We start from the raw sequence: 16,192 nt of genomic DNA, 5'->3' as shown, positions 1-16,192 counted from the left end.
TTTCCTGGTGCTACCACCAGAGCTGGGGCACTCTCGGAGGGGAGGGAGGCGGTCCTGAAGCAGGCTCCGGGAGCCAGCAAGGACTTTGGTTCTGGAGTCTGGGTGGATGCGAGCCAGGCCCACTGAGGGGCTCAGCCAGAGGGACAGAGGCACCCCATTCTGCCCAGAAGGGCAATGAGTGATGCTGGGGCCTGCCATCCTGCTCCCTCTCCAGGACTCCCCCAGGCTGCCTGCAGCCTCCCGCCTCCGCCACCCCCACAGCCACCACCACCACCACCAGGAAAGCCAACTATGCAGAACCCCTTCATCCCCACGCTCTTCAACCCAAAAACATCCAGCAAGACTGCTTTTCCCTCAAGAGGAGACCACCAGCTGCCTTGGACTGGCCACCAAACTATAGCTGGCATGTCCCCCCATTCTCTGGCCCCATGACCTCAGCCAGCACAGTCACAGGTGCCCTGCATGGAAAATCGCAACCAAAAGCAGATTTTTTTTAAAGACTATTCATCTATTGGGTGGGGGCAGAAGGGGAGGGAGAGAAGAGAATCCGGAGCCAACTCTGCACTGAGCTCAGAGCCCAACATGGGGGCTTGATCCCACAACCTTGAGATTGTGACCTGAGCTGAAACCAAGAGTCAGACACCTAACCAACTGAGCCACCCAGGCACCCTCAAGCAGATGTTTCTTTTTTTTGTTAGCTACCCTCTCCTCCTCCATTCTCTTTCCTTATTCTTTTTCTTTCCTCATTCCTAAATTTCCATGGAATATAAAACATGTCAAATTTTTTGCCTAGAAGACAAGTGTTTTTACAAACTCTGAATAAGTTAATCAGTGAAATGAAACCTGACCCTGAATGCAGTCCTGGCTCACGAGGCATACTTGGAAATACGGAGTCGCAAAGGCTAGGGGATGGGCATTTCAGTGGTTAAAATCCTAGGATGGGGAGAGATTCTTTTTCTCCTCTGGTTAGAATAAAAAGTCCCTCTCTTGACAGGGTCATGAGTTCAAGCATGGAGCCTACCTAAAATTTAAAAAAAATTAAAAAAAAAACAAAAAAACAAAAAACTCCCTGACTTCTTCCCTCAAGAAGTAACACTTCATTAGCTCATGAAATAAATCAATGATGCTGGTTTGTTATTGCCTCACAGAAAAGGTCTATCACCACTACCACTGAGTATTCACGATAATTATGAGCTATTTCTTTCCACCCTCTTGAGAGAGAAGTTGGAAGACTTCTCTAAATTATAATCTGAACTGGCTTTTTCCAGTTGATCTAAGTGCCTTCATAATCCCTCTTCCAGTGACTCGTCCAGGTGACAATCACCCTCAAACATGACCCTGAAAAGCCAGCTACTTCCCCACTAGAATAACCACAGTACTAATGGCTGGAGGCAAGATCCACCAATGCACGCAAGGCTGAAGGAGAGAGAGGACCTCTGCACAGCCTTAAAGGACCTCCCCCATTGTATGTATTAATTATAATGGAAACAACAGTGACTTTACAATGGAGAAACCCAATAGATACCCCTTGAATTGTATAGACTGTATCCCCCCCAATTCATATACCCTAACCCCCAATGTGCTGGCATTTGGAAATAAGGCCTTTAGGAGGTAATCAGGAGGAGATGAGGTCCTGAGGGTGGGGTCCTCATAAGAAGAGACCACAGGGCTTGCTCTGTCCTGTCTCCCCACACCTCCACCACATGAGCCGCAGCAAGAAGACAGCTAGGAAGAGAGCTCTCACCAGAACCCAACCTCTGTAGCACCTTGACCTCAGATTTCCAGCCATCTGAACTGTGAGAAACACATGGCTGTGGTATAAGCCCCCTAATCTATGGTATTTTGTGATAGCAGCCTGAGCTAAGACATCAACTGAGACACCAAAGTAACGTGAGCGAGGTGCCCCTGACGTGATCACTACAGAGAGCATGGCACCCCCACAGCATTCCCCATGGCCAAAAAGGTATAACCTCATTCTAATCCTGAGAACGCATCAGCCCCACACATACTGCGGGGCGTTCTACGAAGTCTCCAACCAATTCTCTACAAAAGCGTTACTGTCATGGAAGACAAGGGAAGAGCACAGACTTGTCAAAACTTGAAGAAGACAAAGGTAGCCATGACATGATTGTGAACCGGATCCTGGAGCAGGAAAAGGATGGGAATGGGAAAAATGGGTGAAATCCAAATCAAATGCATAGTTAATAGCACTACACCAATATTAATGTCTTAATTTTGGTAACTGCTATGGTTCGGCCAGGTGTTAACACCAGAAGAAGCAGAGGCGGATGGGATTCTCTGTACATGCTTCCCAGCTCTTTTCCAAGTCTAAAATCATATCAAAATGAAAAGGATTAAAAAACGAACTACTGGGTGGCTCAATCGGCTAAGTGTCTGCATTCAGCTCAGGTCAGGATCCAGGGGTCCTGGGTTCAAGCCCTGTGTCGGGCTCCTGGCTCAGCAAGGAGCCTGATTCTCCCTCTCCCTCTGACCCCTCTCCCTCCTCATGCTTTCTCTCTCAAATAAATAAAAATTAAATCTTAAAAAAAAAATTCCATCTCTTCCTAGAGTAATTCCTCTGGGTCTCACCAAAGGTGAAAGGATTGTCTCCAGAAACCTGTTAGCTCTCAAAATCGGTTACTAGATGGAGGAGTCGCTTCACACACAGTAGACCGTGACATTTCAAGGTGAGGGCTGAGGTTTGGCACTGACACATCGTGAGTTACCGGCGACGGTGTGAGGAAACCATGGCCCAGCCAGAAAGGCCCGAGGAGGAGGAATGTGTTCAGAGATGGGCAGCTGGGGAGGGGAGGGGCCCATAAATGGAGTTCGCTTTCCAGAACACTGAAAGGAAAGGACTGGCCCAAGGTGGAGGGTAGCCCAGTCCAATGTGGTCGGGAGAAAGAGGCCGGAGGGCCGGGGCTGTGCTTGCAACACGGATTCTGAGCTCTGGCGTCCCCTGCCTCAAGCTGCTGCGCTTGGGAAAGCTGCCTGGGAAAGACGGGGGACGCTCCGGGAGCCTCTGAGCGCTCACCCTTCAACACGTGAGAGCGCCCTCGAGGCCTGCAGGCGGTTCCTGCCAGGGCGAACATCCCTTGCCCAGTGGACGCCCAAGTTACCTGTGATCCTGTTGGAAATGCTGAAGAGCCTGGACATCCTCTGCCGCTGCACGAACGGCTCCCGGTAGTACCGATCCCCAAAGCACATGCCCAGCAGCTCCTTGCGAACCGTCTTGTTCCAGAGCCCATAGATCAGGGGGTGGCAGATGGCACTGGTAAAGGACAGCCACGTGGCCCAGGTCTCCAGGGCCGGGGAGACGTAGTTCCTCCCCCAGAGGGCCTCGGAGGTGATGACAACCATGTAGGGGCCCCAGGTGACCATGAAGGCCCCGATGACCACCAGGATGGTGATGAGGGCTTTGCACTGGTTGGCCGAATAGACCACGCCCTGAAAGGCATTCCTCCTGCTGCCGGAGGAGGAGGTGGAGGTGCTGGAGTTCTTCCTCCCATTCCTCTGTGCATCCTCCTCCACGATGACCACAGTGCCACAGTGCACCTTGCGGGCCTTGACCCTGGCCACGCGGAAGATGAAGCCATAGCACACCAGCATGACCAGGAAGGGGAACAGGGCACACCAGATCTGCCAGAAGGCGGTATAGCCGGGCTCCCGGTGCCACGCAGCCACACACATCCACTTGAACTCGTCAAACTCCACCGACGACCAACCAAACAGAGGTGGCAGGCAGCCGATGAGGGAGTGAAGCCATATATAGACAAGCGCCATCACAGCTCGGTTCCCCGTGATCTTCATGGGATACACCATGGGGTACAGGACAGCATAGTAGCTAGAGAAAGCACAGAGGGAGACGAGAGAGGGGAGTCAAAATAGGGACCATATACCAGAATAGGCACCCTGTGCCCTCCAACATAGGGAGCTTTGCTGAATTTCTCCATCCGATCCAGCCATGTGGTACGTGCTCCTACAAGTAGCTCCTTCTCCCAACTTCTCCCCGACAAGGCACAGACTATGCTATGTTACACAGCTTTCTGGGACCCCGCTTCAGGCAAGAGCTGGGTGCCAGAGCTCAAGTGGTCCCGTTTCCAAGTCACAATGTGAGAGCCCAATCATATTTGGGGCTGTGGGTAATGTTGAGGCATCCACAGGAGTTCTAAGGGATCCTGCATGAAGCCAGATAATTTCTGGGTTGCTGACATTATTAATCCATTTAGATCAGTTTTCAGAGGGTCATTAAAAACCAGAGCAATATCAAAGGACTAAGGGGTTCATTCACTGGATGAACATTTACTGAAGGCCCGCTGTGCTAAGCGCTGTGCTATGTACTGGAAAGGCGGTGAGGAGATGTGAGGGGAGACAGACAACAGGGAGAGGTTGAGGGTCTGGAGGTAAGAGCTAACTGGAATCTTCACGACAACTGCTTGAGGTGGTGAGGATTACCATTATCCTCATTGTACAGATGAAGACACTAAAGCAGAGAAAGAAGATGTAGCCTGCCCAAAACAAGGGGAAGAAACGAGATAAACGCAGTCCCCAATGCACAGGCCAGCAGTCGCTCGTTAACCATCTCCTCCAGGAGTCCACACCATACGGGCGGCTCCCAACCCCTTGGCCGTGGGTGGAGGAGGGATGCTTGGCAGGGCACCTGTTCCAGACGGCAGGGTCAGAGCAGGCTTCCTGTGGGAGATGGCACACACATCCAGGTCTTCAAAGATCAGAAGCCCTGACCCAGGAGTAATAGGGGTGGAAGGCAGCTACGGGGAGGCATGGATGGGAGCCAGTGCCTGCCTCAGGGGAAGGCTACACAGGGTTCAATCAGGCAGGTGTGGGGCGGAGGCAGGGCGGGAGATGGAAGCCGGGGCCAGGGGTCAGGAGCCAGGGGCCAGGGGCATGTGAGCCATGGAGGCCTGACCAGACCATGGGCTGGAAATAAACCACAGTCCTCCCCACTCAGACACTTTATCCAAAGGAAATGCTGTTTAATGGGTAATAGGGTTTTCCCCATGAGGGCAGCATGTGGAAAAGACAGGGGTGGCCACATTGATGCTGCCTGGTATAGGTAGGATGTCAGAAAATGGCCGTGGCGGTGAGGGTCACACACCTCCCGGGAAGTCTCCTGCTCCACTGGGACCATCTCGAGTCACCCTTTGTTCATCAGCGGCTCCAGGACAGGGGCCACTGTCCAAACTGCCATATGCTGCTTGCTGCCTCTCCTGGGGCGGGGGGGACTGCTTCCCCCATCTGCATCCTTGTGAAGGGCCCTCCTAATCAGACATAAGCCTGGGGCTGCTGATGTTGGGCTGCGGGCTCCAGGCAAGATGGAGCCTGGAAAGACAGCCTTTCCGGGTGTGAGATCTGAAAAGATCCCGCAGGGATCTGGCACGGATTACAGCTGTCACTGCGCATGGCCTGGGGTACAACTGTCACTGTCTTATGCTGATACCTGGGCTTGCACCTTGCAATGTCCGTGCAGCCCGCAAAAGGAGCATGCCTTTGGAGTTGGAATGCCTGGGTTCAGATGGTGGCTCTGCTGTCTACTAGCTGGGTGACTTTGGGTAGCTGATTCAACCTCTCAGAGCTTCAGGTCCTTCATCTGTACCATTGCAGAAGCCCGGCCACAGGTCTGCTCCAGGAATGCAACGTGTTGGACTGAGGGAAAGGCCCAGATGGTGCCTGCTCTTCCCCTGGCAGTGGGGGCAGAGCCTGCTCTCTCTCTGACCAACCTCTCCCTCTTCTCCTGAAGATGGGGGCCCATATTGTTCATGCTGCTCCCAATGGCCATGACCAGGAAGGGACACTGGGCTCTTCTGAGTCCCGAGAGATGAACCGGGCCATTCTGGTGGTCTCCTACCTCCTGGCAGGTGATGGCCCAGACCCTGACCTGTACATCATCCCAGCAAGTGAAACGTGAGGAAGTACCTAGGGTGGGATGGAGGGGTGCCTGGGAGGTTTCCTTCACTTACACAAAACAAGGCAGAGATTTTTCTTTTTCTTTTTTTTTAGATTTGAGAGGAAGTGCATGCATGTGTGTTAGTAGGCGGAGTGTTATAGGGAGGGAGAGAATCTCAAGCAGACTCCCTGTTGAGCGAGGAGCCCAACATGAGGCTTGATCCCAGGACCCATGAGATCATGACCTGAGCTGAAACCAAGAATGGGACACTCAACTGCCTAAGCCACCCAGGTACCCCAGATTTCTTTTCTCTGCCCTCTTAAAAACTGTGCAGGCCCTCTGACCTCAGGACACTTCAGGGGCAAGGGCGCGTCCAGGTGTGGGAAGCCAAGCCTGGGGAATGTTAACTGCCCCTGGCTCCTCTGACCAACCCTGCTCTGGCAGTCGTAAAAATAATTACAATTAATAAGCTGTCCTCTGCAACATACCCTTCTGGCTATTCTTAACCCTCAGTTATTATTATTTTATGGCAAGTCTTCTCTTTATTGTAATAAATGGTATTTGCTTCATCCACTGACGGAGGTTCTGGCCATGAGCAATTCCAGTGGGACACAACAGTACTCTCTCCCAGCTGGACCCTGAGTCCCCCGGGATGCTGGGGTCAGGGGCCAGCTCCCAAGGGGTCAGTTGCCAAAGGTCAGAGGGCTGCCCCTTTATCCCCCCAGGACTATTCTAGTTTTGGGGTTTGTTTCCATCTTTTATAAAATTTATATACAATGAAATGCACAAATCTACAGCTCTATAAAGATATGAAAAAATCCCACACCTGCCCACCAAAAAAACATGGATTTCAGAGATTTGAAACGTCATTTCTTTCAACTTAGCATCATTTAGGTCTATTTGCAGGTTCAAAGGAAAATGCAGGTCACAAGCAACTCCCTGCTCCCCTGCAGGTCATTGGAGGCCAAAGCGCAGGGGTTCCTTTCGCCTTCTGGGCTCTTGCTCGTAACTGGCTTCTGGGGCTCTCAGTCTTTCCTCCAGCCACTCATTTTTACACATGAGCCCAAGCAGGACCCCTGGTCCCAAAAGAGGCTCTCACAACATCACGTGTAACTGACAAGCCATTATGCACACGGGGGCTCTAACGCGGAGCCCTCCAATAGCCACGTCTGGGTCAATGAGACAGCTCCACCTACAGATGTGAACAAAGCCCAAGGCAAGAGGAGAACACACGTTAACTCATACTGAACAATCTCCTAAAAGCACTAGTGAATTGCTTCACTATGACTAACCATCTCACAGTCCCAGCTATTTTGATTTATTAAACACGGGTTTTAGAGCTGGGGTTTCATCCATCCCAGCACAAAGTGAAAACATGAGCAGCTTCCAGGCTAAGCTAGAGGTGACCATGTCACAGACTTAGGCATGGGGAAATTCTGCCCTGGTCTAATGACGGTCCCCACCTGGCCCTATCTCCATGTGGCTGGTTTAGGATGTTGACACTTCCACCAAACTTCGCTCCAGTCAGCTACTCTTTCTTCACTTGTGTTTTTTTGCTGTCTTTTCATGAGGCCACAAAATAAACAATTTTGGTCATCTGTCAACTTATTATTTGATTGATTTATTTAGCTGGGGTTCACGACTGGGGATGACGTGTCCCCTGGAGACATGTGACGATGACTGGAGACATTCTGGGGTGTCACAACTGGAGAGGAGCTACTTGCATCTGGTGAGGAGCTCCCAGTTCAGCCCCATGCAGCAAATGTTACCGGCCCACGATATCAGCACTGTCAGGCTGAGAAACCTGGAGCTAAACTAACCACTTGTCAGACATGACCGGTGGTTCCCTGTGCAATCTCTGGAGGTGATTAAAAGCCCAGCCTCTACCTCCTCAGAACTGGACGAGCCACCTACCAGCCATGTGGGCTTGGGTGAGCTCACAAAGCCTCACAACAGCGCCTGGCAAGTGATCAGCAAGCAACCCTTTTTAGTTGAGGTCGTGACCACGGCCCCAGGTTTTCTTCTTTTCCACTTTCTTAGAAATGTAACTATTTCTCTCTTCTAGTCCCATTCTCTCTGTTCTTTGTCTCTGCGTTATTGCCTTTCCTCTTCTCTCTCCCTCCTGACCTCTCCCCATCTCTCCTTCCCTTCCTCTCTCACAGACACACACACAAGCACACATAGTTGCATCTTTAGGTTTGCAATAGACTATGGCAAATAGATGACCTCTGAAATTACCAAGATTGAGTACAATTAATTTAACAAAATTAAGCAGACAGAAGGAGTATATAAATATGTCACTTAAATGGACAAAATCAAGTTAACTGGTCCAGTCAATTTGTATCTTTAAACCACACGAATGATCAATATAAAAAAATAAATGGCACCTGCCATGAAGTTATTTGAAAACTTTTACCACATTTTACGCCAGTCCCTCCCCTGTAATCACAAGGGTCTGGTCAAGGCATCCTACTTGCTGTCCTAATGTATTCATTCAAATGCCACCTTTCCCAGAAGCACCCCTGGCCCTGCCACCCAGGGCTGGACTGGAGCTGCACCCTCGGCTATTTCGGCTTTGTGTTCACACCCACACTCCCCTGCTGCCTCTGCCTTTCGCCTGTAAACTCCTGGTGGGCGAGGTCTGTCCTGTCCGTACTTGTATCCTGCCACCCTCAGGACTCAGCACAGGGCCTCCCCTAGAGTGCCAACCAGTGCCAACCAGTGCCACAGTGGGAAAGAACAGGGTGCCGGAACAGGTCACCCATCTCAGGGACAGTGCGCTCTGACAGCACAACTGGAGGATCTGTCATGCTTGCGGAGGAACCCAACATTCAAGCAAACAACTTACAGCCCCCTAGAGCCGCCCCTGCCAAGCTGGGACAATACCCCAAGCATCCATATAGAGATGACCCCCGTGAGAGGCACTTAAGAACTAACTCCCCAGCTCTGCTCTAGCCATTCGTCCTCACTCTGTGTCCCACAGAACCCAAGGCCCAGGAAAGGATGCTCAAAGATCGCCAATTTTTTAAAAACATAGAATTTAGAACAACAGTGAGATCCCATGCCTCCCACTGCCAACAAAGTTCCAGTTTTTTTTTTAAATGTCATATAATCAGTCTTGATAGGATGCTGACAAATAGCTACAAGAGTAAAAATCTGTACCATCTTCTGAAAAACAACATGCCTTTTACACACAAAGAATCTTGAAAGTGTGTTTTATTGCTCTTACCAAAAACACAATTCCACAACATACACCTCCCTCAAACATGCTCTATATGACAGTAAGCTAAGAAGGGACTGTAAAAACAAATTCTAGTGCCTCCACAGGATGGAATACCATGGAACCATTAAACATCATGTTTCTAAAGAGCATTCACACTTGCAGGTGGGAAAACAATGCTCATGATCACTTGTTAAGTAAAAAAGCAGGTAACACAAACCACACGTGCCATAAAGCCTATTTAAAAAGTGTACTGCATGCAACCAAAGATTACTACAGGTAAATATACTAACATCAAAACAGTCATTGCTTCTGATTGGTGGGATTAGGGATAGTTCTTACTTTATCCTTCACATTTTCTGTATCATTTTCATTATTGGAAAAAAAAAGAGATTTAGAGAAGCCAACTGATTAGTTATGACCAATTTGCATTCCCCACAGCCAGAGGAGGCCAACACGGTCTGGCCTTAGGCCTGGTACAGGCCTGCACTCTGGGTGCACCATCCAGCTACCGTTCATCAGCTCAACAACAGATGGTCCTGAGGGAGCCCGCGGACCATGTCACCCAGTGACAGGAACCCCAGCTAGCCTCCTGACTCCACTGCTCCCTCCTGATCCCACAATTTCAATCTACTCTCGCCCCCCGAAGTCAAACACTTGCCTGTGATGAGTGAAGTGCCCATGAGCAAAATCCTAAGAAGCATGATGAACGGAGGGGCCCAAGCAAAGCAAGAGACAGCAGGCAGCCCTCTGTGAAGCCCTGGACCTAATCTCCCTGACAGATCACTTTCCCCAGTTTCTTTTCCTCATCTACAAAGGGTGCATCAGAGGTTTTAAGAACTTTCTTCTTAAGCATCAGAATATCTTTTTATAAAAAATAAAACTAAATGCAATAATGCAGATTAGATAAAATCAGAGGTACTCTGGTCAGAGGGATGGAGGACGAGGCCAAAGCCCCCGACATCCTCCCAAGGAACTAAGACAGTGAAAGTCACAGGACCAGATGATCTCCCAGGCTCCCCCCTCGGCACCCATTCCTTAATTCCTTGATTCTCAGAGGCAGGCTTACCGGTCGACAGCGATGACCCCGAGTGTGAGCATGCTGGCCGAGCTGATCAGCAGGTAGAGGAGGGCGGAGAAGTTGCACCAGACCACACCAAAGATCCATTCCCTCCGAATGGAGCTGGTGGCCACAAAAGGCAGCACCAGCACGGACAGCAGGAAGTTGGACAGGGTCAGGCTGAAGACGAACTTGTTGCTGAGGGTGAGGAGGTACGACTTCTTGTACAAGGTGACGGCGATGACCAGGTTGCCCAGGCAGACGAAAATGGTGATGATGATGATGGTGATGAAGTCAGTGACGACAGCGCCCCCTTCACCACTCTCCTCCTCTGTGAGGTTACTCAGCTCCTTCCTGTGGCCGAGGGAAGAGTTCAGGCTCATGGTCAGGGCACCTCGGCGTGCGGTGTGCAAAGCATGCTGGACGGCTAGAAAAAGGGGAGACCGACGGACAGGAAAAGACTCATCAGATCCTCTCACATGCACTCGACAGAAGAGCAGCAGAGGCTCCAGTCCTCTTGGCAGCCTGAGACTCTCAGCCAGGCTTCCCCGCTCAAGCTCCACAAAAGCGGCCTGTTTTCTATAACCTACTTTGTGTGGGACTCCCTGTGTCTCCTTGAACGACGTGTTCTTCCAACCTAACCCAACCTAATCACTGTTCCTGTGGCCAGTGTTCAAAGCCCGTGATGTACGGCCTGCGTGCTGGCCCAACAGCCAATTTTGGGGCCCCGCCGCACAGGGGTGGTCCCGGAGATCAGATGTCCAGCCTGGGAACCTGCACTGGAAACAAGCAGCAGGCAGGGGTCTCTGTGCTGCTCCGGGGCCCCTGCAACCCAGGGAGCTCCCTGAGCCAGCGGCAGTAGCATCCCATGGAGCCCACAGAGACCGGGAATCTCAGGCACGCCTCTGACTCCCTGAACCAGAATGTGCATATTTCTTTTTTGGTGGTTTATGGGTTTGTGGTTTTTTTCTTTTCTTTTTTTTCTTTTTTTTACATTTTTTAAAGTTTAAATTCAATTAGCCAACATAAAGTACATACTTTGTTTCAGATGCAGAATCCCATCCCCAGGTGATTTGTGTGCCTGTTCAAGTTCCAAAGCAAGCTTATCGTAGGAACTCTTCTGAGGTCCCTGAGCAGACTTTTGACATGTACAATTCATTCAGAGCCATCATCTTGGCTCTTGTCAGACACAGCAAAGGAGGGCAAGCATCGGACACTAAGCACAAATGGGGATATGTGGGCACAGGGTGAGGCCTTGGCCCACGACACCATTCTCCACACAGCGCAGCCCCTGCTCTTGGGACGCTAGCTCGAGACCTTGGCTAAAACTGAAGGTTAACATCTTAACGTTAAATTCCAAGGGCCACGTTTCTCCAAAAACTTCATCTACTTTCATCAGCCAAAAAACCCACCAATCACTTCCCCTACCTGCTCCTGTTCCCAACAAACAGAAGACACCAGAAAGGACAGCTTTCCTTCCATGAGCCAGATGACAGGACCATAGTTCCTAATCTGCCCACACAGGGCGGCAGAGGCTTTCCCCACTGCCCCTGGCTGACCTGACACCGCTGTCCACACACTTTTGGCCACAGGGAGCAGGTGGGTTCAGAGGTGGCCCTTCCCCTTCCAGCAGTCCCATGTGCTGGTCAGAGAGCTTCCTGTTCCAGGGAGCCTACCTGCTGTGGGTCCTCACCACAGACCTGAGGCCTGCTGGCTTAAGCCCCACCAAACAGTCTGAATCCCTCCTCCACTTGATAGCCTCTAAGTGCTTCCCAAGTGACTTGCTTTCCCTTCTCCAGATTTTATCTCCTGAGTCCCTGATATGAGTCCAGACTCTTGGCTAATTCAGACTCCTTGCTTTGGACCTGTTTGCAGCTAACTGTGACCTTCTTGATCCCATAGTCCCCAAAACCGAACGCATCTTCTGGATGTGGTCTGCTAAGTGTCGAGCACAAGGGGGCAATTTTCTCCATCATCAGAACAACCTCCTCCTGCTGTTCACTCTAAGAATGCATTTTCCTTCAGCAACCGTATCATCCTGTTGGGCTTATCTAACTGTGTGGTCGTCTAAAACCCAACACTTATACACATAGGAATTTCTGTGAAGGCAGCTGTCCCCAATCTTTAATTGATGGCATTAATGTTTTTAAACCTAAATACAACACATTATTTCTACTAAATTTTATTTCGTGCATTTGGGCCCATATTTCCAGGCTGCTGAAATATTCTAAATTTTTGCTCAGTTATACAGTATGTTAGTTACTCCGGCTTTGTGCAATGAATATACCTTGTAGGTATGCCTTCTACATCCGTGTCTTTGTAAGGTTGTCTCGGGGTTTTGTCTTTATTTTGTGAGTTCTGAATTTTGTTAACTTTTTTTTTTTTTTTTAATTTTGTTAACTCTTATAAGTAAATTATTTGGTGTCTCAAAACAAAGGTCATACATGAGCATATTAACTTTGCAAGTGATGACATGGTAAAGAAAACAGACGTTGAGTCATTAGACAAATGACAAAATACAAGAAAGTATTTATAATTTATGTCATAGAGAAAGGATTAATCAATTTAATTTATAAATAATTAAAAATACCCCAGAAAGGTGAAAAAACAGAAAATTGAGCAAAAGCTATAAACAGAAAAAAATGTAGCTCTCTGAGGAGATAGATATCAACAAAACTTATGGTCATTTTGCATACATTTATCCATCAAATCATTATGTCATATCCCTTAAACTTACATGATGTTATGTGCCAATTTATATTTCAATAAAAGCAGGTACAAATAGACATAAACAGTTCACAGAACAAGATATACTAATCATACTGTAAACCTATGAAAAGATGCCCAATGTCAATTAAAATAAGAGAAATGCCCACAAAACTACATGAGATACCATCTCTTAAATTTCATGCCACTAAAAACTCACGAGTGCGGCATCACTCTGTTGGTGAGGCTGCAGGGAAACATGCGTTCTCCCACACTCACTCCAAATGTGATTGCAGAAGGGAAAAGCCCTGTGGAGGGGGTTTGGCAATATCTAACAAAGCTCCATATGCATGTGCCCTTTGACCCAGCAATTCTATTTCCAGGTACCTGCCTGAAGGTATAAGTTCATAATATGAAATGACAGATGCACAAAGTTGTTTCATTTGTTGAGGCACTAATTGTAAAAAAACAAGAAATTAGAAAAATGTGAGAAAGAAGGGAAAATAAGAATGTATCCACATATAAATATGCATAAATATTAGTTTACTTATACAAAAAGAAAAATAGTAAAGATAACTAGAAATTAAGAAACTAATGGAAGCAAAATTTCTCTTAAGTATTTTTCACAGTTTTGATTCTTGAACCATGTAAATATTTTATATGCTAAAAAATTTTTAATACAAATGAATGCAAAAAGTAAAATTGGGGCACCTGGGGGCTCGGTGGTTGAGCATCTGCCTTTGGCTCAGGTTGTGATCCCAGGGTCCTGGGATCACGGTCCACATCTGGCTCCCTGCAGGGAGCCTGCTTCTCTCCCTCTGCCTATGTCTCTGCCTCTTTCTCTCTCATGAACAAATAAATAAAATCTTTAAAAAAAAGGAGACAAAATTATTGCCAACAGAAAAATTAGGCCTAACTATATATTCGATTGATAACATAACCATACAGACAAAAAAGTTCTATCAAGTAGCTTTTAAAATACAGTATTTTGGGGGCATCTGGGTGGCTCAGTGATTGAGCATCTGCCTTCGGCTCAGGTTGTGATCCCAGGGTGCTGGGATTGAGGTCCACATCCAGTCTCCCCACAGGGAAGTCTGTTTCTCCCACTGCCTATGCCTCTGCCTCTCTCTGTGTGTCTCTTGTGAGTAAATAAATAAAATCTTTAAAAAATAATTAAATAAAATACAGTATTTTGACTACAAATTGTTAATGGTATATATTAAAGAACTACCAAGTTTATGTAGTAGGCTTGATGATAATGGTGTTGTAATTTTATGACTATTCTGAGTGTAGAGCAACTGAGTATGTATGTCTGTGGGAGAAAGGAGGCACAGATTATGGAAGAAGAAGAGGAGAAGACGGACCCTGTAGTGTTAGGTTGGTACAGGAGGCATCAGTATGAACCTCCTATTCAAATATACAGAAACAGCTTCCAAGGAAAATCCCTGAAATGCAGTCAGAAAGATTAAGAGAATGAAACTATAAAATAAAAAAGTAAATGAGAAAATACGTGCTTTATTCCTCAAGCTAAGCAGAGTGTTTTTCACTCATTAAGGGAATCCTATCTGGCAAAATGGTGGACTCAGCCTACATGAATGTCTTTCCCACTCCAAATTCACTGAAATGCTGGCTTAAATGTGACCCCAGTTTTTAAAAAGGAAAAGAAAAGCCAAGAGAGAGAAATCCACAGGTACCAAAAATAGGGAGAAAATTCAAAGTCAGTTAAAATCCCACACCTACGGCCAAAAGAGTGTTAGATCCAGTTCAAGAGCCCTGGAACTGAGGTGGTTTATGTGGGAGGGCAACTCTGAGCTCCACAAGGCAGAGAACTGGAACCAATGCCTGTATAAACCATGGGTTCTAGAAGTGCAGCCCCCTCCGTGAATAAGAGATTAGAAAAGTTCTTCCCGCTGGCAGGGGGAAGCAAAAAAAAAAAAAAAAAAAACAACACAGTCATTTACCTGAGGCTCTGGGTAGAGCATGAAAAACACCCCCTGCCATGAGAAAGCAAACACTGAGTCATGTGCCATGCTGATGCAGGTACCAAATCCATGCATTCTGCATGGGGCAGAAATCCAAACTAATAAATCCATGTAAAAATTAATGCTGACAAAAGTAAACATAAAATGGGTCTGTGGTAAATTTCCACATTCACAAAACAAACACTCAGTGAAGGTGAGTGCATAGTGTTCATCATGAGTGACAATCAGAACAAAAAACAGAATTGACATTCCAAGAACTTAAATTAATAGAAAAAGTTGAATAAGGCTATAATATAAATATTATTGAAAGCTTTAAAAAGAAAAGGGGTAAGAATCATAACGAAAGAACAAGATACCATGAAAAAATAGTAAGCAATTGAGAAAAAAAAGAATCCTATTGAGATTTTAGAAATTAAAATTTTTGTTGTCAAAATTAAAAACTCAATGGTTATGCTGAACAGCAGATTTAACTAAAGAGAAAGATGGTAAACTGGTAGATGGCTCTGAGGAAATTACCCAAAATTCAATTAAAAAAATTAAGAAACTGAAAACATGAAAAGTCAAGATTTACGAAAGACAGATAAGAAGATCCAACATAAGTTCAATAGAAGGACAGCAAAAGAGTGAAAAATGTAGGTAGCAGATGCTGCTGGGTGCCTACCCAACCACCACTCTGGCTCTTCTCCTTACTGGCAGACCTCTGACTTGGTTCTGGTGTAATCCTCCTCCCAGTGACTCCAAGATGGTTGATCCTATCCCTAGATCTGGGAGCTAAATCCTGGTTGGTCTAAAGTAATCATTGTGTCCCTTTCTCCATGCAATCCTGGCCAAGTAGTCAAGAGGAGAAGTCGGGGGTTGGCAGGGGTGGAAATGGAGGTACTCGGGGGAAGCTACTCTGATCTCATAAAGACCCAGAAGACAAATCTTTTCCTGAGGGCCCTAAGGCAGGCATCTTGGGATCCTCAGAGGTGCTAAGCCAGCGTGCTATGCACAGCAAGGAGATGGTCAATCCTGGAGCCGCTGAATTAGCAAACCATCTAGTCACTCATCCTGGCTTGTTACAGGAAATACATTTCTTAAAATGATTTTTAGATCTATTTTCAGTTTTGTTACTTGAGTCCAAAGCACCCAACTTGCATTCAGTTGGGCCTAGACTGTCCACATCAAGGTTGACACAATTTTTAAAGGAATGACTGAACATTTTCTAGAATTAAAGGAAGATACAAGTCCTCAGAATGAAGGGTTATCTCAAATTCTAAGAGTAAATTAGAAAAAGTCTGCAGCAAGGCACATCACAATGAAAAATGCCAAACATCAAG

The 16,192-nt window shown here is 47.4% G+C and overlaps 1 protein-coding gene across 5 annotated transcripts in view; it reads right to left on the bottom strand.

Annotated features, from left to right (window-relative positions):
• Nucleotides 1–16,192, bottom strand: part of GPR161 (G protein-coupled receptor 161) — a 52,482-nt gene that overhangs the window by 11,859 nt on the left and 24,431 nt on the right. For all 5 annotated transcript variants that reach the window (XM_038542629.1, XM_038542631.1, XM_038542633.1 and 2 more), the window contains 2 exons: nt 10,195–10,612; nt 3,120–3,844 (listed from right to left, as the gene is read on the bottom strand). In XM_038542629.1, the coding sequence (XP_038398557.1) occupies nt 3,120–3,844; nt 10,195–10,612 (1,143 nt within the window). The remainder of the gene's footprint in view (nt 1–3,119; nt 3,845–10,194; nt 10,613–16,192) is intronic.

This window comes from Canis lupus, chromosome 7, assembly GCF_011100685.1.
Source record: "Canis lupus familiaris isolate Mischka breed German Shepherd chromosome 7, alternate assembly UU_Cfam_GSD_1.0, whole genome shotgun sequence".
NCBI lineage: Eukaryota > Metazoa > Chordata > Mammalia > Carnivora > Canidae > Canis > Canis lupus.
This window is presented reverse-complemented; position numbering and strand designations above follow the sequence as displayed.